This window comes from Maniola hyperantus, chromosome 26 (genome assembly GCF_902806685.2).
Source record: "Maniola hyperantus chromosome 26, iAphHyp1.2, whole genome shotgun sequence".
Classification (NCBI taxonomy): domain Eukaryota; kingdom Metazoa; phylum Arthropoda; class Insecta; order Lepidoptera; family Nymphalidae; genus Maniola; species Maniola hyperantus.
This window is the reverse complement of record NC_048561.1, coordinates 5080036-5106438: the sequence shown is the minus strand read 5'-3', so window position 1 is coordinate 5106438 and position 26403 is coordinate 5080036. Positions and strand designations below refer to the sequence as shown.

The 26403-nt window shown below is 37.8% G+C and overlaps 3 protein-coding genes and 1 long non-coding RNA gene across 4 annotated transcripts in view; 3 read left to right on the top strand and 1 right to left on the bottom strand.

Annotated features, from left to right (window-relative positions):
• LOC117994189 (hemolin-like) overlaps positions 1-8536 on the top strand; it is a 16664-nt gene extending 8128 nt beyond the window's left edge. Inside the window, exons 5-6 of the mRNA XM_034982077.2 lie at positions 6875-7077; positions 8073-8536. Of these exons, the coding sequence (XP_034837968.1) occupies positions 6875-7077; positions 8073-8368 (499 nt within the window). The 3' untranslated portion in view covers positions 8369-8536. The remainder of the gene's footprint in view (positions 1-6874; positions 7078-8072) is intronic.
• A 3002-nt stretch (positions 8537-11538) lies between these two features.
• LOC117994190 (uncharacterized) lies at positions 11539-15158 on the bottom strand. Its single transcript, XM_034982078.2, has 4 exons — positions 14342-15158; positions 13759-13917; positions 12983-13131; positions 11539-12189 (listed from the first exon to the last, which is right to left on the bottom strand). Exons 1-4 carry the CDS (start codon positions 15021-15023, stop codon positions 11932-11934), a joined length of 1248 nt encoding a protein of 415 aa, XP_034837969.2. The 5' UTR covers positions 15024-15158; the 3' UTR covers positions 11539-11931.
• A 649-nt stretch (positions 15159-15807) lies between these two features.
• On the top strand, positions 15808-18750 carry VhaAC45 (Vacuolar H[+] ATPase AC45 accessory subunit). Its single transcript, XM_034982065.2, has 3 exons — positions 15808-16766; positions 17449-17606; positions 17972-18750. The coding sequence occupies exons 1-3, from the start codon at positions 15953-15955 to the stop codon at positions 18188-18190; spliced, it is 1191 nt and encodes a 396-aa protein (XP_034837956.1). The 5' UTR covers positions 15808-15952; the 3' UTR covers positions 18191-18750.
• A 7-nt stretch (positions 18751-18757) lies between these two features.
• Positions 18758-23386, top strand: LOC138404258 (uncharacterized). Its single transcript, XR_011238262.1, has 2 exons — positions 18758-18871; positions 18998-23386. It is a non-coding gene; the product is annotated as an uncharacterized lncRNA (long non-coding RNA).
• Positions 23387-26403: the final 3017 nt, after the last annotated feature.

The following is a 26403-nucleotide window of genomic DNA, read 5'->3' as shown; positions in this document are numbered from 1 at the left end:
CTAAGTAAAGTTCAATTCATTTGCTATTGTAATTCTATACGTTTTTATAATAAACTTCCAGAAAACATATTGGAGATGTCTCTCAACAAGTTCGAAGTTTTCATAAAACGTAAACTAACTAAAAAATCCTATTACATTGTAAAGGATTATTTAAATGATAAGCAAGCTTGGGAATGAGTTGCTCGGCTTTGTGATAGTTCTAATAAGTTTAATTTATGATTTTGTAAAGTGGTGATAATAAAAAGAATACCCGGCTGAGTTAGCTGTGGGCTCTTCTCAGTCTTGGGCACGTTTGGAACCCTCGTAGCGTTTGCGAAATAATTATCACCACTATATTTTACAAATCCAACAACTGACAATCGAAAAGAGTAATTTATTACCTATTTTGAACAAATCATTTGACTTTGACTTTTGATCCCGGAAAATCAAAGTTCCCACGGGATTTTTAAAAAACCTAAATCCACGCGGACGAAGTTGCGGGCATCATCTAGTGCATAATAAATAGTTTTTGATTTATCATGCAAAATGTCAAAAAATACTATTTACCTATTTATTTATTTTTATTTTTCACTAGCTGCCCCGGCGAACTTCGTACCGCCTAACAGTCGATTCTTTTTCAGGAATTTTTTAAAAATGTTCTCTCCGTAAGAACCATATTCGTACTTCAAGGAATATTATAAAAAAAGAATTAGCGAAATCGGTTCAGCTGTTCTCGAGATTTGCGATCAGCAACACATTTAGCGATTCATTTTTATATGTACCGAAATTCTAGTTACATAGTAGTAATAAATTAAGTTACATTGTAAATGCTTATCTCTAAACGGAGATTTAGAGATAAACATTTTACTATTGTAGTGCGGAAACCTCGGGGCGCGAGTCTGACTCGTACTTGGCCGGTCGGTCTGTCGGTCGGTCGGTCGATTTATTTTAGAATGCATCGTATCGACAGCTGGTGGTAGTAGTTTACATATATCCTACTAATATTATAAACTAGGTGAAGCTATGATAGCCTAGTGGTTAGGACGTCCGCCTTCTAAACAGAGGTCGGGGGGTTCGATCCCGGGCACGCACCTCTAACTTTTCGGAGTTATACGCGTTTTAATTAATTAAATATCACTTGCTTTAACGGTAAAGGAAAACATCGTGAGGAAACCTGCATGCCGAGTTCTCCATAATGTTCTCAAAGGTGTGTGAATTCTACCAATCCGCACATGGCCAGCGTGGTAGACTATGGCCAAAACCCTTCTCACTCTGAGAGGAGACCCCTGCTCTGTAGTGAGCCGGCGATGGGTTGATCATGATGATGATGATGAGGTGATGCCCACGACTTCGTACGCGTGGATTTAGATTTTTAAAAATCCTGTGGGAACTCTTTGATTTTCCGGGATAAAAAGTGGCCTATGTCACTCTCCAGGTCAACCATACCCATGCAAAAATCACGTCGATCCGTTGCTCTGTTGCGACGTGATTGAAGGACAAACCAACGAACCAACAAACAAACACACTATCACATTTATAATAGGTGTAGTGATGTGTGTGTGTGGATGTTTGGATGTTTGTTACTCAATCACACAAAAACGGCTGAACAGTTTTGGATGAAATTTGGAATGGAGATAGATAAAAGTGTTAATTTAGGGTATACCCTAAATTAACACATAGGCTACTTTTTATCCCGGAAAATCAAAGAGTTCCCACGGGATTTTTAAAAACCTAATTCCACGCGGACGAAGTTGCGGGCATCAACTAGTAATAAAATATAATTTGGACTTATCCGAATTCCGAAAGTCAGGGTTGTCAAATCACACTTTACATTATAAAGGTGAAATTTTGTATCTGCGTGTGTGTGTGTATAGGTTTGTTACCCTTTCACGCAAAAAGTACAAGACGGATTTGGCTGAAATTTGAAATAGTGATCGCTTTTGAAAGAGTTCTCGCGGGATTAAAAAACCACTATATCCTCGCGGACGAAGTCGCGTGTATCATCTAGTTACAAATATAAGTATGTAGGTCATATTGTGTGCTTAGACAATTTAATTATATACTTGAGTTTTCGTGTAACAGAAACAAAAATGGATTGGCGGAAGAGGAAAAAGAAACGGTTTAGACTCGCAAAAGCTTCTCGCAAAAGCAAATCCCTTGCAAAGAGGAGATCTATTAAAATTCATCAGAATCTTTCCAAACCATAATATTATCTTGTGATGATAATGCCATTACTTTTTCGGGGTTATTCCCGTGCGTCACACCCGACGTGAGTAACAATGTGACTCGACGGGAATTTTATTTGACTGAATATGTACTTTTCCGGGATGCTGAATTTGATAATGACATTTATTTTCAAATCCAAAATAGCAGACATGCACTTTTCACAAAAAATTGAAATGGGTGTCGTTTTCAGGGTTTCCAGGATGCTGGTTTTGATAATGACATTAATTTTTTAATCTAAGATGGCGGGCCAGCACTTTTATAAAAAATAGACGCGAGTGTCGTTTACAAGGTTCTCCAGGATGGTGAATTTGATGATGACATTTATTTATTTTTAATAAATACTTATATATTATACTTCTATTTTAGTGGATCACGGGATTTTCTTTGGCAAGGAAACGACAAAGCAAAAAATCGAATTGAATTAGATTATGATGCTATCACACCGTACCATTTAGAGCCAGCTTCTGAAAGTTTGACACTGTGTTTGTAAGTTGATATTATTTAGATGCTAGCTAATGGCCGCGACTTCGTCCGCGTGGGCTACACAAAATTTCGAACCCCTATTTCACCCCCTCCAGAGTTGAATTTTCAAAAATCCCTTCTTAGTGGATGCCTGCTGCGTCATAATAGCTATCTGCATGCCAAATTTCAGCACGATCCGTCCAGTAGTTTGAGCTGTGCGTTGATAGATCAGTCAGTCAGTCAGTCAGTCAGTCAGTCAGTCAGTCAGTCAGTCAGTCAGTCATCTTTTTCTTTTATATATTTAGATTAGGAATTAGGATTAGGATAATATAATTATTATGTTACTAGCTGCCCTGACGAACTTCGCACCGCCTACAGTAGATTCTTTTTCAGGACTTTTTTAAATTTTTTCTCTCCATAAGAACCATCCCCGTACTTCAAGGAATATTATCAAAAAGAATTAGCGAAATCGGTGCAGCTGTTCTCGAGATTTGCGATCAGCAACACATTCAGCGATTCATTTTTATATAATATAGAGATTTACTATTTGTTGTCAGATTTGTCAATGCTGAATTATGTTGTATTTTAGTGACTCAAGACATTCCTTTTAGAAGAAAACAAGGAAAATAAAATGAATGTGCCCAATATACGTACCACTGAAATCCAACATGATGCTGCAACATTCAATTCCGTACTAAATATTGAAAGGTCTACCCATACCATACTTGTAAGTTGTTATGCTATGTTTTTTGCATACATTCTATATAGATAATACTCACAATATATTTATGTTGATTGTATGTTTATTAATTCCAGAAATGAAATGGAGAGCTTCAATAGTTCTGCGTCGAATGATACATCTAATGTGACTGTTGAAACAGAAAATGATACATATTGTGTTTATGTGTGTAGTGGGCTTTTAGAGGGAAATTGAATTGTACCTACTTCCTACTTATAAAAATAAAATTTTCATTTTTGAGATCAAAGTGGAATTTATTTAGACTTTTTTATACACAAGTAGATGGTATATATAGTTTTTAGTCGCTACTAATAGATAAGTGTAGGCAACAAAATTTATTTTCACAGACAAACGAATGTGTAATCATGTGTTCCTAATAGGTAATCCGCCAGCACAGAGAATTCAACTCCTAGAGTACGCATATACAAGGATTTACATGAAAACAAAATCGTAAAATGTTGGCGGGGGACAGGGGAGAATGCTTTGTTGTGATTGGTGGACTGACTAATCAAAACAATGTGCCGAATGAGGGTACCGAACGGGCGTGGGCGATGATTCATTTAAAATTCCGTGGGATCACCACGATTTAGCAATGCAATTCCTTAGGTACAGCATCAGGGTCGAGAAGTGGGTCTTCGAGTTCAATGATAAAGTCTTTACTTGGTAGATATAGGTACCTACCTCCAATATCAATTTATAACCGACAGTTTCAAAATCCCATAAGTTTTGGTGGTCATGTCCCCTGCAGCATCAAGATTGAGGAGTTGAAATCCACATTTTATATAGGACAATGTTGCAAAGTTTCTTTATCAATTAAAAAAAATACGCAAATCGGTTCAGAAATCTCGGAGATTTCTGTGTACATAGGTAGAAAAACACAACTCCTTTTTTAAAAGTCGGTTAAAAAAGTATCCTTTGTTAATCCTCTACTTGTCTGTAAAAGTCCCGTCAAAATAGGTTCTGCCGTTCCGAAGATTAGCCCGTTCAAACAGACAGACAGACAGACAGTTTTTAAAAACATTTGATTCAGCTGTTATGGTACAGTTCAAATAACAATATTATGAGCTTGCGGTAGTTATTTCGAAATTACAGACAGACACTTCATAGAAGTATGGATTTCTATAATATATACGAGTTGTTTATACACGCTGAGGTAGTAGTTACCTAATAGGTATGTATGTAAGTGAGATTGTATAGTATTCATCAAAAGATAAGTAGGTAATCATTATCATTCAAAAAAAAAATTAAAAATATCTATTTCAGTAGGTAAAACAATTTCACATAGTGCGTAGTAATTGGGACCATCCCAGTAAGTGTTTTAGTATTGCTACGAGTACTCGTGGCAGGCGACCCCGCTCTTCCATAAAATCTTATACAATAATAATTGAAATAAGTAGTTCCTTCATAAATCATATATTTACAAAAATTCATCGGTGACATCTGTCCAACTATCTGTGTGCCATCATCAATATATCCGGACGCTAGTGTGAGCGCATGCACTCGCTACACTGCTCATCACTGAGTCTATTTCTTTCTATCACAATGTTAGGTGAAATAGCATACAGGTTACCCACGTGGGCCGAGCAGTTCGGACGTGCATCCAGCGTCACCTTAAAGGATATTAGCCATGTTAAATGACTAATATTCCCCTTTCCTCTCCGACTAAGCGTTAAGCTTGTGCTAGGAGTAGGTACGACAATAGTGCAACGGGCGGGGTGTGACCCGTCGACCTGTCGGTTTTCAGTCCACTCCTTTACTCGTTGAGCTATTGAGGCTTCAAAATTAAAGTCCGTCATTTTTGAAGTTACATCGATGAAAATAATTGGTATTTGCGTTTTCGGTCACAAATGAAGAATTATGTGTTTAAGGATTTTTTGGAAATTCAACCCCCACCTCGATTTTCTAAATTCCACCCGAGCAAAGCCGGCGCGGGTCAGCTAGTCTTTTATACATGGTTAGGGTTCCGTAGTCATCGAGGAACCCTTATACATCGTTTCAAGTGTATAAGGTAAGTGGGTTCCCAACGAATTACACTCAATCGTGCACAGTGTGACTCTTTGGGAACTCATCGAAATTTTTTCCCATCCAGTCACACGCTATACCTAGTTGCAACCATATTATCCATTAGAATTTAGCCCTTGACAGCAATCTCATCTGGTGGTAAGTGATGATGCGATCTCAGATGGGAGCGGACTAACCTGGAAGGGGTATGACAGTTTTTAATAAACCCATGACCCTTTGATTTCTACATGGCACGGCTTTGCCGGTTGGGTGGTAACTGGTAACTAGCCACGGCAGAAGCCTCCCACCATTCCCCAAAGAATAGATAACAATATTATTGTTAAGTACTTATTAAGTGGCCAAAACCCTTCTCACTCTGAGAGGAGACCCGTGCTTTGTAGTGAGCCGGCGATGGGTTGATCATGATGATGATGACTTATTACTAAGTGTTTCGTTTTAAGAATTCATTTGAAAGCATGTACCTACTTAAGTAGTTGTAGTTAAATACTTATTAGTACAAGTAGATACTAAATTGATAAGGATTAATTTTACGACTTGAAATAGTTAAGCTAACTAGCATAGCTATTAAATATAATTTAACGATGTTTTTATGACTTGGACAATTCTATTATAAGTTAACTGCGGGGCGATTGTCTAAAACCTGCATCAATCATTATTACAATCTCAATTGTTCTGATTGGCTGAATTTGTACGATTCTTGTTGCAACAATGAGCAACAATGCATTGTGGCCAATAGTGAGCGAGCATTAACCAATCAGAGATGATTGCGATCGTGACATTGTAGCTGTCAAACAACCGCGGTAGGGCCGCACGCTTATTCCCGCGACTTCGTCTATTTTACCCCTTTAGAGGGCCTAAATTTTCAAAAATACTTACATAGAAGTCGCGAGTATAAGCTAGTCTAAATATATAAAAGGAAAAGGTGACTGACTGACTGATCTATCAACGCACAGCTCAAACTACTGGACGGATCGGGTTGAAATTTGGCATGCAGATAGCTATTATGACGTAGGCATCCGCTAAGAAAGGATTTTTGAAAATTTAACCTCTAAGGGGGTGAAATAGGGGTTTGAAATTTGTGTAGTCCACGCGGACGAAGTCGCGAGCATAAGCTAGTACCATATAAATGAGAAAGAGTCTATTTGTCTGTCACTAACCGATATTGAAGTTTGGTTCAAAGTTAGCTTACATCCATAGAACAGACATCTAGACTACTTTTTGCCCGGAAAATCAAACAGTCCCGCAAATTGCTAATGCGCGTGGCCGTCATTTTAGTGACGTCAGCACTAGACTGAAGTTTCGAGCTGATGGTAGTTATATTTTTATTTCGGCTGACGTCAAAATAACGTAATTTCGATGTTAATGAGACATGGGTCCAGCGCAATAGCAATTTGCGGGACTTACATGGCCAATCCGCAATTATTTTTTTAACTTTGTTTTGCACAGTCCCCTGGCATACCCTGATTGGTACAAAGACGGTAAAAACGTAAACAACGAGCCCAAGGACCGTGTGACCCGCTACAACAGGACCTCGGGCAAACGACTGCTCATCAAGGAGACGTGGTTGGAGGACCAGGGGAATTACACTTGTATAGTCGACAATGAAGTTGGCAACCCGCAGCATCATTCCATGCATCTTAATGTTGTCAGTGAGTGATTCTACTTATAAGTATATAACTACATATAGAAGACTGCAGGCATCGAGGAGGCCAGGGGAGTGACGTTTCCAGAGATGAGGTTGGTATTTTGCAGCATCACACCATGCAGCTTACTGCTGGCAAAGGGTGTCTTTCTATATAATGCTGCTTATTGAAGAGGCTTCTTGGAGGGAGGAGGGGTCTTGTCTGCGAGGACTACACAAATTTCGAACGCCTATTTTACCCCCTTAGGGGTTGAATTTTCGAAAATCCTTTCTTAGCGAATGTCTACGTCATATTGGCTATCTGCATGCCAAATTGCAGCCCAATCCGTCCAGTAATTTGACCTGTGCGTTGATAGATCAGTCAGTCAGTCAGTCAGTCACTTTTTCGTTTTATATATTACTAGCTTATGCTCGCGACTTCGTCCGCGTGGACTACTCAAATTTCAAACCCCTGTTTCACCCTCTTAGGGGTTGAATTTTTAAAAATCCTTTCTTAGCGGATGCCTATATCATAATAACTATCTGCATGCCAAATTTCAGCCCGATCCGTTCAGTAGTTTCAGCTGTGCGTTGATAGATCAGTCAGTCAGTCAGTCAGTCAGTCAGTCATTCAGTCAGTCAGTCACCTTTTCCTTTTATATATTTAGACTAGCTTATGCTCGCGACTTCGTCCGCGTGGACTACACAAATTTCAAACCCCTATTTCACCCCCTTAGGGATTGAATTTTCAAAAATCCTTTAGCGGATGCCTTTGTCACAATAGCTATCTGCATGCCAAATTTCAGCCCGATCCGTCCAGTAGTTTGAGCTGTGCGTTGATAGATCAGTCAGTCAGTCAGTCAGTCAGTCATTCAGTCAGTCAGTCACCTTTCCTTTTATATATTTAGATTTAGATTAACAAGACCAGGGGAATGACGCGTGTTTAGTAGAACAATTTGACATTAAGTTACAATACACGTAAACAAACTTACAGTGAAGTTTATAGTTTTCTTTTCTCACCAGGTGCACCTGACTTCACAAAACAGCCCGAGCAGAAGTTGATAGTTCAATCAGGCAAGGATATAACAGTCCACTGTCAAATCGCAGGCGTTCCATTACCCAAAGTGTCCTGGACCCACAACACAAAAGATTTGGCAAAAAGAGATAGAGTTCACATCGAACATAATACTCAAGGCAATGTCACAGTTGCTGATTTGATTATTAAAAATGTGCAGGGGACTGACGCTGGGTACTACGGTTGCAGGGGAGAAAATTTTAATGGGGAAGTTTATGCTGAATCGTTGGTTGTTGTTCAATAAATTATGTAAGCCTTCGATGTAGGTAGGTAACTGGTAACTCCCAAAGTTTTAAAGTTAAAGTAAGGAAGTATTTTTCAAAGTTTTTTTTCTGGTTTACCCAATGTACGAAAAAGTACCTACCTACTTACATAGATTTAGATATTTAATAAAATTTATTTCTGTATATAACTGAATTTTATTTTTATTTTATTTTATAAGTAGGTAAGCTGTAATAGCCTAGTGGTTAGGACGTCCGCCTTCTAATCGGAGGTCGGGGGCTCGATCCCGGGCACGCATCTCTAACTTTTCGGAGTTATGTGCGTTTTAATTAATTAAATATCACTCGCTTTAACGGTGAAGGGAAACATCGTGAGGAAACCTGCATGCCTGAGAGTTCTCCATAATGTTCTCAAAGGTGTGTGAAGTCTGTATGTCACACGTCAACTCTATCTCCGCTTTATAAAGAGAATGCTACAGTGAATTGAAAAAAGTCATATTGAAGAATTGGAAATGGCAAATGGTATGAAAATAAATTTCTCTATTCTACAATTAGGTTAAAGCCTCCCTTCTAACGGCCAATCGGGACGTTTCGCAAAAAAAAAATACACCTAATGCTTATAAACATAACATTACTTATGATAAGAAAAAACACCTAGTGGCCACCTCCTTCCGCGACTATGACCAACGGCTTCGCATGCGGATCGTCGTATCTGCTGTTGGTGTGTATGCTGTACATGGATGCAACGCTATACGTCAGTACACCCACACACAGGCACGTCACCATCAGCCCCGCGAGGATTTGCGCGTTGAAGTACAGCCTACAGTTCACCGCAGGCCCGAAGCAATATTCAATACAAAATTTTGATTTTTAGACATTTTTAGTTCTCAAAAATTGCTTGTTCTCAATACTTGCAGTATGGTTGGGGTCACATAAAAATACCTCAAATCTTGACTTGGCCTGTGCAATGGTTGATTTACGCTAGTTTAATATCAAAAGCCTTTTTATGTCACACCAACTCTATTATTTTTTAGTTTTAGTTTTTTGTAATAGTTATGTAATATTTTTTGTGTGCAATAAAGTATTTCTATCTATCTATCTATCTATCTCCGCTTTATAAAGAGAATGCTACAGTGAATTGAAAAAAGTCATAGAATTGGAAATGGCAAATGGTATGAAAATAAATTTCTCTATTCTACAATTAGGTTAAAGCCTCCCTTCTAACGGCCAATCGGGACGTTTCGCAAAAAAAAAATACACCTAATGCTTATAAACATAACATTACTTATGATAAGAAAAAACACCTAGTGGCCACCTCCTTCCGCGACTATGACCAACGGCTTCGCATGCGGATCGTCGTATCTGCTGTTGGTGTGTATGCTGTACATGGATGCAACGCTATACGTCAGTACACCCACACACAGGCACGTCACCATCAGCCCCGCGAGGATTTGCGCGTTGAAGTACAGCCTACAGTTCACCGCAGGCCCGAAGCAATATTCAATACAAAATTTTGATTTCTAGACATTTTTAGTTCTCAAAAATTGCTTGTTCTCAATACTTGCAGTATGGTTGGGGTCACATAAAAATACCTCAAATCTTGAACCTGTGCAGTGGGTGATTTGCGCTGGTTCAATATCAGAAGCCTTTTTATGTCACACCAGCTCTATCCCTCTATTGCTACAGGGAATTGAAAAAAAAGTCATAGAATTGGAAATGGCAAATGGTATGAAAATAAATTTCTCTATTCTACAATTATTAGGTTATAGCCTCCCTTCTAATGGTCAATCGGGAGGTTTCGCAAAAAAAAATACATTTAATGCTTATAAACATAACATTACTTATGATAAGAAAAAAACACCAAGTGGCCCTAGTGGCCACCTCCTTCCGCGACTATGACCAACAGCTTCGCCTGCGGATCGTCGTATCTGCTGTTGGTGTGTATGCCGTACATGGACGCGACGCCGTACGTCAGTACACTCACACACAGGCAGGTCACTATCAGCCCCGCGAGGATTTGCGCGTTGAAGTGAAGTTGAAGTTGAAGTTCACCGCAGGCCCGAAGCAATATTTAATACAAAATTTTGATTTCTAGACATTTTTAGTTCTCAAAAATTGCTTGTTCTTAATACTTGCAGTATGCTTGGGGTCACATAAAAATACTTTAAATCTTGAACCTGTGCAGTGGGTGATTTGCGCTGGTTCAATATCAGAAGCCTTTTTATGTCACACCAACTCTATCTCCGCTTTATAAAGAGAATGCTACAGGGTAATTGAAGAAATATGACATAGAATTTGAAATGGCAAATACAATAGTATGAAAATAAATTTCTCTATTCTACAATAATTAGGTTATAGCCTCCCTTCTAATGGTCAATCGGGAGGTTTCGCAAAAAAAATACATTTAATGCTTATAAACATAACATTACTTATGATAAGAAAAAACACCTAGTGGCCACCTCCTTCAGCGACAATGACCAACGGCTTCGCCTGCGGATCGTCGTATCTGCTGTTGGTGTGTATGCCGTACATGGACGCGACGCCGTACGTCAGTACACCTACACACAGGCAGGTCACCATCTGCCCCGTGAGGATTTGCGCGTTGAAGCAAGGCCTACAGTTCACCGCAGGCCCGAAGAAATATTCAATACAAAATTTTGATTTTTAGACATTTTTAGTTCTCAAAAATTGCTTGTTCTCAATACTTGCAGTATGGTTGGGGTCACATAAAAATACCTCAAATCTTGAACCTGTGCAGTGGGTGATTTGCGCTGGTTCAATATCAGAAGCCTTTTTATGTCACACCAGCTCTATCTCTCTATTGCTACAGGGAATTGAAAAAAAAGTCATAGAATTGGAAATTACAAATTGTATGAAAATAAATTTCTCTATTCTACAATAATTAGGTTATAGCCTCCCTTCTAATGGTCAATCGGGAGGTTTCGCAAAAAAAAATACATTTAATGCTTATAAACATAACATTACTTATGATAAGAAAAAAACACCTAGTGGCCACCTCCTTCCGCGACTATGACCAACGGTTTCGCCTGCGGATCGTCGTATCTACTGTTGGTGTGTATGCCGAACATGGACGCGACGCCGTACGTCAGTACACCCACACACAGGATTCACCTCGTCACCATCTGCCCCGTGAGGATTTGCGCGTTGAAGCAAGGCCTACAGTTCACCGCAGGCCCGAAGAAATATTCAATACAAAATTTTGATTTTTAGACATTTTTAGTTCTCAAAAATTGCTTGTTCTCAATACTTGCAGTATGGGTGGTGTCACATAAAAATACTTTAAATCTTGAACCTGTGCAGTGGGTGATTTGCGCTGGTTCAATATCAGAAGCCTTTTTATGTCACACCAACTCTATCTCCGCTTTATAAAGAGAATGCTACAGGGTAATTGAAGAAATATGACATAGAATTTGAAATGGCAAATACAATAGTATGAAAATAAATTTCTCTATTCTACAATAATTAGGTTATAGCCTCCCTTCTAATGGTCAATCGGGAGGTTTCGCAAAAAAAAATACATTTAATGCTTATAAACATAACATTACTTATGATAAGAAAAAAACACCTAGTGGCCACCTCCTTCCGCGACTATGACCAACGGTTTCGCCTGCGGATCGTCGTATCTACTGTTGGTGTGTATGCTGTACATGGATGCGACGCCGTACGTCAGTACACCCACACACAGGCACGTCACCATCAGCCCCGCGAGGATTTGCGCGTTGAAATACGGCCCGCAGTTCACCGCAGGCCCGAAGCAATGCGTATTGTTCGACGAGCTGACGTTGCGGCCGATTAGGAGTTCTTTGAAATTGAAGGCCTGGATCTGGAAGTTTTAATCAAAGTCAAAGTCAAATGATTTATTCAAAATAGGTAATAAATTACTCTTTTTGATGGTCAGATGTTGGATTTGTAAGATATAGTGGTGATAATTATTACGCAAACTTAAAACTTAAGCTACGAGGGTTCCAAACGCGCCTAGGTAATAGATATTAAATTATTTATTACGCGTTTTTGTCCCATCGCACTAGTTTTTGCCTTTTATTTTTTTATCCCCGAAAATCAAACATCTTTCTTATATACAGGGTGTAACCAGAACGCTAGCAAAAACGAAGACAGATGCTAGTACCTACTGATGATTATTATTAGTATTTCAACCACAAAAAAAAACGCGAAAAAATATTTAGTTAAGTAAATAGATCCTATATTTTGTAAAAGTTCTCGATGTATTGCAAATAAAACATCTGACTGAAGCTAGAGGTCAACGAACGTTGCGTAAGTAGGCCACTCGGAGTCAACGCCACGTCGTTGGTTGGGCATTGACCTGAATTGTACAATACAAACTTTAAAAACTGCCATACTTCCAGGTTAGCCCGCTTCTGTCTTAGACTGCATCGTCACTTACCACCAGGTGAGATTGCAGTCAAGGGCAAACTTGTATCTGAATTATTAAAAAAAAAAAATTTTACGCTATAGGTGAAATTGTGGGTTTGAAAAATATTAAATCACTAAAACTACAAAATGAGGCAAATTGTTATTCGTATTGGATTCATTATGAGAAGAGATCTGTTCTCAGTAGTGACCCGGCGATGGGTTGAGACTTGAAATGATGAACTCACTTGGTAGTGTGAGATGGTGACGGCACTGCCGTCTCTCATGTTGACCAGCACTAGCGGCTCGCTGCAGACATACGACCAGTTCCACGGCGCGCCCGCACGCACGTCTGTGCGACCCACCTCCTCGCCCCATTCCAGGAGAGCCACGTTTTCTGTCAAAACGTATTAATAACTTAGCTGATCCGCTGAAAAATCCCGTGGGAACTCCTTGATTTTCCGGGATAAAAGGTAGCCTTTGTCACTTTCCAGCAGGCCTAACATGCGCCCCGCGAGAAAATTTTGTCTACGCATTATCTCGTGTTTCTTCATACAAATAAGACTAGTAAATGCGTAGACAAAATATTCTCGTGGTGCGCATGTTAGCCTAACAGGTCTTCATCTATACCCATGCAAAAAATCACGTCAATGCGTTGCACTGTTGCGACGTGATTGAAGGACAAGCCAACAAACCAATAAGCCAACAAACAAACACACTTTCGCATTTATAATAGGGTTAGTGATTCCATCTGTCATAGTAATTTTAGAGCTGCGATACTGATATTTTTTAAATTTGCCGCGTTTTTTCCAGTCTCTTCTTTCGTTAGCTAGACTTCTAGAGGTCAGTGCCTCTTACAGTGCGACAAGGTTATCTTGGCGCGTGACGAAAATCAGAACTAACGTTGCCGTCAAGTGTACCCTTTGTTCTTGTTTGAATAGGTATTCTAAGCCTTTGCTCTCCAACAGCGCCCCCCTGTCAATGTCATTCAAGTGCCAAGATAGCCTTGTCGCACTGTACCTACCTATAGTCCACCGATCGTCCCTGAAGTCAAAGTTGAACTCCAGCTCGAAGTCGGTATACGCCATGCGGGTGCTCAGGCGATGCTCTTGCCAAGTCTCCTCCGCGATCAGCGGTATCTGGCTGAACGTGGCGCGACCCATGCCTGCTATCGTGTACACATCTGAAAAAAAAAAACATTTTTTAACTAGCTTTACAGCTCTGGAATCTGGTAGGTCGGTCACGTGACCCAAAAAATACTACAATGAGACAAGGCTCTCTTGGCACTTGAATGACATTGACAGGGGGGCGCTGTTGGAGAACAAAGGCTTAGAATATTGAAACAAGTACAAAGGGGACACTTGATGGCAACGTTAGTTCCGATTTTCGCCACGCGCCAAGATAGCCTTGTCGCACTGTCTGTCAACAGCCTAAATCCTTCGCATTCTGAGAGGAGACCCATGCTCAGTAACTAGTAAGCTGGTGATAAGTTGAGTGATGTGCTCAGTAGTGGGCTGGCAATGGGTTGAAATGATGATAGAGAAAAAGTACTTATCACAGGCTACAATTACAAACAAAGACTATGACCATAATATAAAGATACTAACCAATAAATCTATAAAGTGCTCCGGCACTAGAAATCGTTACCCCTGGACGCAGCCTAACCTTCGGCGTTTCAACGGGCGTAAACTTTTCAACAACAAACGGGTTCATCTTGCCCGTGTAAAACGCCACAACCGGACCGGCCGCGACCTCACGAACGACAAAATAAACCTCTTTCATAAGTAAATCGTGTCTTCGTAGCGCAGACACTCTAGTTTCATTCACCCTATCATTAAAATAAATATAAAAGTGACGCAATTTTTTGTCATAAATCTTAAGTTTTGAATTCGAATCACTCAAATAAAACACATAGCTCGCTAACGGCTGTAAATGACTTTTCAGTGTCTTAAATGCTTGAGAAACTGTTGGAAGGTATTTTGCTCTGTTTTCTTTCAACGCTTGACCTAAATGATAAAAGGGTGAGCCTGTTTTGTCTTTAATTCTTATGTCTTCAGTACAAAATGTTTCTTCGACGAATAGTATGACTACTTTTGCTCGCTCTATAGCCTGTTCGATGATGTTGGAAAATTCAGTAGAATTCATTTTCATAAATGGATTCGCTTCGTTTGGTAGTTCGGTCTCTTCGGTGAGCACTTTATCGTAGTCGATCACGAAAACGGGAATCATATTACGTTCAGCGATAGAAAATTGCAGCATTAATAATGTTATTATGAAGGATAACCACATTGTTAATCTTAAAATTAATTGCTTAGTGTTTTTCTTTATTATTGATAGCAGGATAGAAATTTGAATCTCCGTTTCTTTCAAAAAGTTGTCTAAAAAGTTTATGATTTTGTTTTCCTAAACCTCTTTAGAATAATAAATAAGGCGCTGAGCAATAAGGCTGAAAAGTGTTTGAATTTAACAGGGTAACTATTTCTAAGAAAAATATTTATTAACTCATTCTTATTCTTTTAATCATGCCTTCGGTATTAAAAATATTAAAAGAAAAAGTTGTCCGAGTGTCGACATAGAATCGCATTATAAAAGTTGCGTATGTGGATTTAGCCTTAAACCAGAATCCAGAGCTAGGAAGTTTTTAAAAGAATAACAATGTTGCTCACATTTGGAATATTTGCTTTAAAATGGGCTAATTTGAATAAATTTGGGTTTTTGAATGTTGAAGACACAATCAAGTTAAAAATTCAATTTCTATTTCCCCTTTTATTTAGCGTTTTATTTAATACTTTTATAAAACAACTTTTTTATTTTGTGCTCAAAAGGAGCTTCATCAATCTAACAATTAGTTATTAATAGCTTAAATTTATTGAGAAAAGATAAGTAACATAAATTATATAAATAGAAGTTGAAATCTCGTGACTTTTGAATTACAATGTTTTGGCTTTAAGGTAATAATTTTGTTGAGTTTTAGGGAATTTATCACTCATTATATGGCTACACTTAAAATCATAGACAAGTGGGATAATGGAAGTTTTTAGTCTGTGAAATTAATCATATGATCACCATAGACAATCAACATTTTCTTTTTCACATGACCGATGTTTGATTGTCATCGCCCATTTTTCGTCTTTTTAGGACAATTTTGGGAAAAACTTAGTTTATTTTAATTAAAATTAAATAGTAAACCGTAACGTCCACTAGTATTAATCTACAAGATGGCTTTTTGCCGTTTAGTGTTACCGTTTTTAGTGATTTGTATCGCGTCTACGTACGGTAAGGTGCCAGTTTTCCTATGGGGCGATTTGGTAACTTCGATCAAGTCTAACCCTCTATCCAGCGTTACTGATGAAGATTTCAAGGCTATTCTGCAGAAGGAATTAAAGAGCGACCCGTTCACTGTGATTTTCCTCGACGAAACTCTGTCAGTCGAAGACTTTTCGCTTAAAAACTCTGATGGGGATTCATCGTTCCCTTACTTACATGCTAACATCGGTAAAGCTGTGTATTTACCAGGGGTAGAAAATGCTTTGCCTATAGTGAACGAATTGGCTGACTCAGAGAAAGTAGATAGCGTTAAACTGACTGAAAATGGTTTATCTGCGGAATTTAAGCCTCAAAGTGTAAAAATATTGTTTATTGAGCTAAAGGACGCGAAGGAAGGGGAATCGAGAGCAGATTTGCTTCGCCGTCATAACGATTTCATGGAAGAAATGTTCGGTAAACTCCAGTCTGAGTATGAGAATGTTGTAGCTATATACACTGCCCGGAATCCATCTTGGACTGTCTTCGAGTCGCATAGGAGAGTCCGTCGCCAGGCCGAGAGCACAGATTTACAGAATATAACCTTAAATGGGCTCAAGATGTACGTAAAAAGAGTTGTGGTGACTGTAGACACTACAGTAACTAATGTGACGGAAATCGATAATGCCAGAACTGAGATAAACGGGACTGAGATGTCAACAACTATGACATCTGGAGATAGCAGTCTTACGCTAAACTTCTTGCAGAAGGCTGGCTATTGGTTTTTTAGTAAGTACCATCCTTTCATACAGTGTTATGTCCTTGTCCTTCTGACCTGGGTTTCTTTATCCACCCGTAAAATATTATTTTTTGCTGAATAGAATGGAATATATTTTTATTCAAGTAAACTTTTACAAGTGCTTTTGAATCATCAACTAAAAATAGTTTAATTTTACATTGTACAGCGTACAATGGTATGGAATTGTTCGTGTGCAAGTCTGACACCCTTGGCCAGTCTAGGTTTAGGTTTAACGACGTTTAATTCTCATAAAGACAACATGAGAACTTAATTCTAAGAATGAAAGTTTACAATATGCGCCATTTAGGTACTCATTCAATGCATTTGTCGAAGTGAGTCGCATTACTCATAATGTGAGCAGCTAATTCAGTTTTGAATGCATTGAATGAGAGTAAATTTTTTATGTGTGCAGGTATTTTGTTATAGAGTTTAGCTCCTTCATAGGTAAGGGTTTTTCTGCCATAATTTGTTCTAGTTTTTTTTTTTTTAGTAGTTAGGTAGTTTGGCTTGACGAGTTTTAGTTTTAATTTTTGTAAATGTGATATTTGTGTGGATTGTTTTATTTATAGTTTTCCTAACAAATCGATCGAGTCAATATAAAGTTTGTTTTTTTTTCTTCCAGTCTTCCAGCCAGTCTTTTTACATTAATCCTGTAACTTCATCAATTTCCAGGCTCAGTGACGTACAAACAGGCAGACCTTGAAGTCAATCTAATGCCAGAGGTGACGGAGGTGCATGCACCTGTCGGCTTTGCTTACCGCTGTGGTCAGAACGTGACCTTCAGCTACCGCATCAACCAGACCATAGTGGTGACGTTCCAAGACTTGAAGGTATGAAATTTTTCCTCTTTTCTCCTTAACTACCTACGGTCGAGAGAATCGCGGCAATTCTCGATACAAACTATCGCCGCGATAGTACACAAGGCAACCTGTAGAGATTGGCCCATAGAGTTTGCATCAAATTTTGTGACATGGCGAGACTAATATTGTGACACAGCAAGGCTATCACCATGATAGTACACAAAGCAGCCTGTGGAGGTTGGCCCTAGCGTTTGCCTCAAATTTTGTGACATGGCGAGACTAATTTTGTGACACGGCGAGACTATCATCGCGATAGTACACAAAGCAACTACTTTGGTTTTCTATAAAAAATCCTATGATTTTGTTTTAATGATTAAAATAAACTGCTATTCCAGGTCCAACCATACTTCAAAGAAAACGGAAATGAAACCCTCTTCTACGGAGACTCAATCAACTGCGTTGGATTCTTCACTGTTCCCATCTGGTCTGGGCTGTTTGTGACCTTCATACTCCTGGCCATCACCTTCTACGGCATTATGATGATGATGGACATCCGTACCATGGACCGGTTCGATGATCCCAAAGGTAAAACCATCTCCATTAATGCTGAGTAAATTATTGCGTGGCCAGCTCGGTATTACCCAGTATTACCGTGGTAATATTCGATATTATATTACCCCTAGAATATTGACCAGTTAATTTTACCGAATATTTCTCTGGTAATATTAAATACAGCTAGAATTCCTGCTGAAATATTCGAATATTATTGCTAGAATCAGCAAACACAAAATTCCTATGAAAAGTTTAGAAAAAAAATACATTGTGATATATCCAAATTAGAAATATCTAATGTTATCTGCTTTAAGTTTGAATATTATACAATTTTCATTTTAATAATGTTCAATATTCTAACTGCAATATTGTATTGTATAATATAAATATTATATTATATTGTGTATTGTATAATACTTTGCAAATATGTAATACTATTTCGTTGAATAATCATATAAATATGATGTTAACTGAAATTATGCAATATTCATTTTAATAATATTCAGTATTATCGCTGTAATATTGTATATTATTTTCGGATTGTCAAAATGTCTACTTCAATAATAATAAGATATGATTATAAATTCTGAATTTTTGAAAAAATTGGGCTGGCCATATTATGGAATTTAAGCTAGCATAGACTATATTATAGCTCAATATATTTGTATAAAAAGTAAAGTTTAAACTGCTTAAATTATTATATAAATAATTTTTACAAAAACCGAAACCGACTTCAATATAAGGTAAAAGTAAAAGTAAAATATGCTTTATGGTACACCAAAACAAAATCAATAGACATATAACAAATACAGCATGTACAATAGGCGGCCTTATCGCTAAAATAGCGATAAGGCCGCCTATAAGATAAGGTGATTGTTATTTAAACTTTCCTTGTTATAACAACAAAAAATTATAAAAATCGATCAAGCACTTGTTAAAAAATATTATGTATACAAATATTATTACATACAAGGGGTAAGTGAACCTCCTTTTTTTGAAATCGGTTTTAAAAGATATTTATATAAGGTGCGATCCATAGACAAGAATAGCTTGTTTAGTTTTATGTATAAAAACTTTATGGTATACATAGTGCAAGAGGCAGTGTCCCAAAAACTTAGCTAAAATATCTATAATCAGTTCTTTTGTTGTTTTAAATATTTCAAGTACATAATGTAAAAATCAACTCTTTTTTTTGTATAAACGCTTTGTTTCATATTCTTTAATATTTATTTACATTATAAATTTTTTTAATTTTTTTTCGCTTTTTATTACAACTTTAATATTACTAAGTGCCAATTTCACCTACGTCGAGAGACGTTTAACGAATAAATTGGCCATAATGACAGTTTTTCTATTGAAAACCTGTCAAAATTTCAAATTTACTCTCTGACAAGACTTATTTTACGTTGGTAAAATCGGCCCTTATTTTTATTACTGTATATAAGAATTAAGAAATATAACCTGTTGGAGTTAATTTCAATCGGGTTAAAAACCCTTCCCTCACCCCCTCCAGTTTATACTGTATGTTGATATGCCAGTTACAGTACGCGGCCGAAAGTGATGAACATCGGCCTTTAGAATGACATTTCAGGTTTGTAGAGCGTTGTCTCTGTCACTCATATCCATATGACGTTTCGTCGGACACAACGACCGAGACAGTGCTCTACAAATCTGCTATCTCCTTCTAAATATCGATGTTCATCACTTTTGGCTGCGTACTATATAGTTAATTCTTTTATATTATTTAAAGTTTCAAGTACAGTTTTTTTTCGGTACACTGTCAATTTTTGTATAAATAAAATACAAATGTCTAAAACATTTACCCGCGCAACGTTATTTTGACACAATGAGACAATAAATGTCATAGATGTCTGTGACAGTCTATGACAAAAAAATTTCATGTAAACGTAAAGTTTAGATTTTTTATATAGAAGAAATAAACCGACTATGTGCCTGTCATACGAATGGTAGATTAAAATAAGTGTGATTTGTGATTTAGTGTCACTGACCTATAGTGGTCGCACATTACAGCACGCACCGAACGCAAGGAAATCTTAATAGCTTAACGATCATAGTGCGGACTCAGGTCAAAAAGGTCATAGGCTTAAATTCAATCTGATCCTCACGCCTGCACTGAGCACGCTTCTCGCTCATACAATTCGCGACGTTTCTCGCTCATACAATTCGTGGCAAGCGTCATAAAAAATGTGCCTAGTCGATTTTCAGGCCTGCTCTTTTAGGGGCCCCTTTAATCTTGTCGAAGGGAGATTTGAGCATGAGGGTTACCCTTGTTTCCCACAATGCTGTAACTTTTCCCCACTACGCTGCTTTTTGCTCAAGCTGTTTGCCAGTCACTTTACTCAAAGCATAAGCTATTTATAGGCTTATTTTTTATATTTCCCTATTAAATGTGTGTTATACTATAACATTTTGAAGGTGGCTACCCTTGTTGTATTTAGAGAAAAAACTATTTGAATCAATAGCATCTTTTTTCTTATTTGGAAGAGAAAAGGGAATATTACTCATTTTTATGCATATTGCATACCAAATATTCTTTTTCACTTGTGAAGATGCGATTAACGTCATCCATATGCGTCAACCGCATCGGGCGTGACCTAGAGACGTTATAAACATACGCCTTATTTCCTTTGCGTGACGTTACGCATATTCAGCAAAAATATATTACAGCGTGCGGTGCGTAATGCAATGTGCTATCACCTTTAGGCAGGTTACGTAAAACAAGTTAATGTTATTGTAGAATAATAGTAACGGTAGAATGCTTCCTGGTAATTCAGATATTTAACTCGTCTACACTCTCGCCGAAGATTCTCGAAAAAAATGGTTTTTTTTTTAATTTTGGCCTAAAAGTAAGAGGAGTTTAGAAGGAAATGTCGAAAATATGTACTGCCAGAGATTCATTCCTTTTTTTTTTTGAAATAGAAAGAGCGTCCAGTTTTTTCGACGAGATTGTAAAGGAGGCATTAAAATGGCCTTATATTAATTATAATTATAATTAAAAGTCACATAATAGTTTAAGAGCATAAAAGATATATCTTACAAGTTAACTTTAAGTCAATCTTAACTTGTACCGCTACTTACCATCTATAGGGCTTAGTAGTTTTACATCTCATCAACGATAGAATTCGATTTTCAAAACATTGTTGCGTTAAAGTAAAGTGGACCGTGGCTGGCTTATTTTAAAGCTCAAATTCGTCCATACATATTACATACAGCCAGCACTTTAAGCGGAAACTTCGGTGGTACTGAATTTTTGACTTTAAAGCAGGGTGCTTTAGGTCCATTTTTCTTTGAAGTTATCATGTTTTAACGCTGTAATTCTATCGACGTTGGTGAGATGTGAAATCTCATACTAACCACATTGATGAAGCGTCATCATTCATCACTGACCTCTGCAGATACAAGTACACTGGACCTGTGATTGCCGACCCGTTTTCGAACCAACTTGATTTTCGCCATTTTGGTGCTAGTAGGCGCCACGTGAGCGTACTCATAACTAAATGTTACTGATGAGACATCTGTCAACATATTCAACAGGAAAACATTTGACACAGTGGCATTTTTAATTCCTGGTACGCTCGGTGGGCACTGCGAATCGGCACAAATAATAACTGACCTTTTTGTATGGCACACCTCTTCCAGCGTACTTGTAATATTATGTCCATTTCAGTCATCGATTACGAAAAATGAAACAAGTACAAAACTTAAATAATTTAGTCGCCGGCTCTTCAACTATAAAATGTGACGCGTTGATTTTGAAAAAAAAACAACGATTTCAAAATTATTCCGAGCTTCGAAAATATAATAATGGCGTAGTTTAAAAAAATATAATCGTATAAAGAAAATGAGTGCCCTCCATGTTAGTGCCAATCTGATATTTCCATTCCAATATTTCAAATAACGAAAAGAAACACCACAGTGCGACAAGGCTATGTTGGCGCGTGGCGAAAATCGGAACTAATGTTGCCGTCAAGTGTCCCCCTTTGTTCTTGTTTGAATATTCTAAGCGTAGATAGAATAATAGGTAGATTTAAGTACTGTGTAACCGCGTATGAGATAGCGATAGCACGACGTAACGATGAATAACACGACAATTATTACCATTGTTCAGTAGTCAATATTTGTATTAACCGATCAACAATATTTGTATTAAACGTTTTTTATGTGAAAACAAGTAAATAACTAATCAGAAATACAATTACGCCACGAATTCTCAAAGTTTGTTTTGCAACTAAAGTTGCATGCCTTGTATGTAAGTTGTATGTATTCTTGAAAAAAACCAGTTACACGATAAGGGACAAAAAATAGGTTAGCTGCGTCTCTGTTTATCACATCAGTTGTGCTCTCTTTTTAGTGTGAATGAGAAAGCAAACGTTCATGTATCTACCATTACTCTATCTACGATTCTAAGCCTTCGTTCTCCAACAGCGCCCCCCTGTCAATGTCATTCAAGTGCCAAGAGAGCCATGTCGCACTGTAAACTATTGTTATGAATGGTAAAGTAAGTGACATTTACTACTAAAATAGTTTATATGAGCGAGTTTTTTTTCTAGTAATAGTTGTTCAATTTCTCCCCTTTGGTATAGGCAAAGATCGTAGACTATGCAGCCTGAAGTCGCAGATAAATTTTCTTTTTGAGAGTTTTTAAATTTCCCCAGGCCACGGTAACATTTTCATGATGACTTTTAATTTGGAGAAAAAACCATTTTGTTTTTATATTTTTTAAATGTGTACCTACACTAATTTTTATTATTAGGTACTAGAACAATTGTAAATAACTAATTTGACCAACCTTATAAAGAAATAATTTTATAATCAAAGATGAATAATTATTATAACTTTTATTTTAACTTTATTCCATAAAGGAACAAAAAAAATGTAATCATGTATCATTTTTAAGTTTTGCTCGGTGGTTTCACATAGTATTCAAAAATTGATAGATTTTGAAGGACTTGCATCTAGAGCCATAAATAAATTAAAAAAAGTGGTACTTAAAAATACAATTGTTTTTTATTTTTTATTTTTTTTACTAAGAACCATCTTATTATTTTATTTTTCTCCGCTCGCTCATGTAAACTTTAGAATTTAAGCGAAAAATGATACAGAAAGCATATTATTTATTAATGAATTGAACCCATTGTAAATATTCTTTTGAATGTCGATTATTGTACAACATATTTATTTCTTTTTAATTGTTTTTGTTGATGGAGTATTATTATTAAATATTGTGAGAGCGATTATTGCCTTTTGTTTTATTTTTACCGATTACCATAACCCTATCCCCGGAAAGAACTTGGTAGAGCGCTCTCTGTTTTACGTAATCCCATACAAATGATACTAGGCAAAAAACTCATTTTGAGTCGCCAACCAATCGCAAACATGTTTCTTAAAAACAATCGAAATTCAATCCGGTATTGGAAAACTAGTCAAATCAGTATCTTTTTATAAAGCGTCAAAACACAACTATACCAAATTTCATCAAAATCTGTTCAGTAGTTTACGCATTATGCGGACACAAACAGAAAAACAACAATTAAAAAAAAATTGTTTTGGGGTTCTAATCGATAATAATGTTAAAATTTTCAAACTAATATATTTAATGTACAGAAATCGTCCAGTTACAGTTTAATTATAAGTAGGTACACTTAGATAGATAGATACGTATCAGTACCCCAATTATAAAGTTTGTTTATTGGTTTGTCCTTCAATCACGTCGCAACGGAGCAACAGATGGACGTGATTTTTTGCATGGGTATTAGTCAGAGGTGAGTGACATAGGCTACTTTTATCCCGTAAAATTAAAGAGTTCCCACGGGATATTTTCTTTTTATTCAGAAACAAAGCCCTTGACTGCAATCTCACCTGGTGGTAAGTGACGATGCAGTTGAAGATGGAAACGGGCTAACCTGGAAGGGGTATGGCAGTTTTTACTTTTTAATAAACCCATGCCCCTTTGGTTTCTACACGGCATCGTACCGGAACGCTAAATCGCTTGGCGGCACGGCTTTGCCGGTAGGGTGGTAACTAGCCACGGCCGAAGCCTCCCACCAGACCTGACCAGAAATTTAGAAATTATAAAATTCCAAATCGCTGCCAGGAATCGAACCCGGGACCTCCCACTAATAAGACCACAGCGCTTACCACTGCGCCAGGGAGGTCGTCAAACCCTTATTTAAGAAACCTAAATTCACGCGTACGAAGTCGCGGGCATCGGCTAGTTTATAATATTTTGTTATGTTTTCCTGTTTTTGTTGTTGTTGTAGGCCGCGATAAGTCGAGCTGACAAAAGTTTTATCGCTGATTCCCAAATGTTGGGTTTTTCTGTTGACAAACAGTCAAAAGTCAAATTTAGTGTACCTAAGTATTCAAAATAGATATAACAGTGTATAGGTACTTTTTGATAGACAACTGCCGGATTTGTAAGATAATAATGTACCTACTTATTGGTCATAATTAATTACGTAAACTTAAAACTAAAGCTACGCGGGTTCTAAATGCGCCCAGGTCTGAGAAGAACCCACAACAAACTCAGCCGAGTAATTATTAATAGCCCGAAGTAAAAATCCTCTCTCAGGCATTATAGTGACCTACCTACCAAGAACTTCTTGTTCTGATGGGAGACGCGGTAGAATGACAGCTACAATGTCACGATCGCAATCACCTCTGATTGCTTGTTGCTTGCTCACTATTGGCTCCAATGCATTGTTGCAACAAGAATCGCGCAAATTCAGCCAATCACAACAATTGAGATTGTAATAGTGATTGATGCAGGTTTTACGAAATCGACCTACTGTGCTCCACAGATTCTCAACCCAAACTTGAGGTGATTTTTTAAAAATAAAAATAGCGAGCAAATGTGCAGGTGGGTCACCTGATGTTAAGTGATTACCGCCGCCCATAAACATTTGCCGAGCTGTGATGGCCTAGTTAGGACGTCCGCCTCCTAATCGGAGGTCGGAGGTTCGATCCCGGGCACACACCTTTAACTTTTCAGAGGCGAGGAAAAAAGGATCTGGCACAACGGGCGGTCGAAGTGCACCAGACACCCATGTGAGGGTGGAATTGCTTATGGTGGCGTGCGGTGCGGTTCTAGAAAATGGAGGGTGGAATGAGATTAAAATATGAGGATAATGAATGTTTTAATAACAATGAGGCAAATGACGCAGCAGGTCAAAGTTTTGCTCTGGGCTTGATATAAGTAGGTATCACATGAATCATAATATATTTATAAACTAAGTAGATAGATATTTAGGTATATTTATGGCTTATTTTGGTTTCCCCCCAAATCTAAGCCAGTATAGCCGGGACGTCTGTAAGAGAAACAAACATTTTAATGAGCAGTTTAAATTGAAATCTATTTAAAAAAAAAACAAATTTAGTGAATATAGTGATAACTAAGATACTTTGGAAAAACTTAACTTTAAATGTAAGTACCTCTTGTAAATAAATAAATAAATAAATAATCATTTATTTGCAAGAATGTTTGTACAAGAAAGATGAAAATTACACTATAATCAGAGGCCATAACATTCTACTAAATTAATAGTGTGCAAATATTTTTGAGTACCTACCAATTTGTAAAATAATTACTTAATAGTCAATGAAACAAAAAATTAAATTAATAGTCAAAAAACAATTATAAGCAAAATACATAATGATTAGGTACAATTTTATAATGTCACAAAGTCAGTAATTATACCATGGTATTAATATTATCCTCGAAGAACTCATTCACCATTGTAGTAAGCGACAGGTCGAGATGGCAATCGGGTTATGAGGGGGGACGCTTCGCACACCTGCATGTCACCCGCGCTTATCCCGCACCGGGTTAGCTTGGGGGCTGTGCGGGTGTGCGGGGCGTCCCCACCCCTATTGCCATCTCGGCCCACACGCCACGATCTTACGCTGCCTGAATCCAGCGGCTCCCTGCGACTCGTCTGATGTCGTCCGTCCACCTAGTCTTCCAACGCTGCGTCTTCGATGCGAGGTCGCCATTCCAGCACCTTAGGACCCCAACCTCTATTGGTTGTACGAACTATGGCCCTGCCCATTGCCACTTCAGCTTCGCAACCCGTTGAGCTATGTCGGTTACTCTAGTTCTCCTACGGATCTCCTCATTTCCTCATTGATCACGTAGAGAAACTCCGCACATAGCTCTCTCCATCGCCCGCTGAGTGACTCTGAGCTTTCTTATGAGGCCCATAGTTAGCGACCATGTCTCGGATCCATATAATATGTCAGTTTATTTTAATCAAAA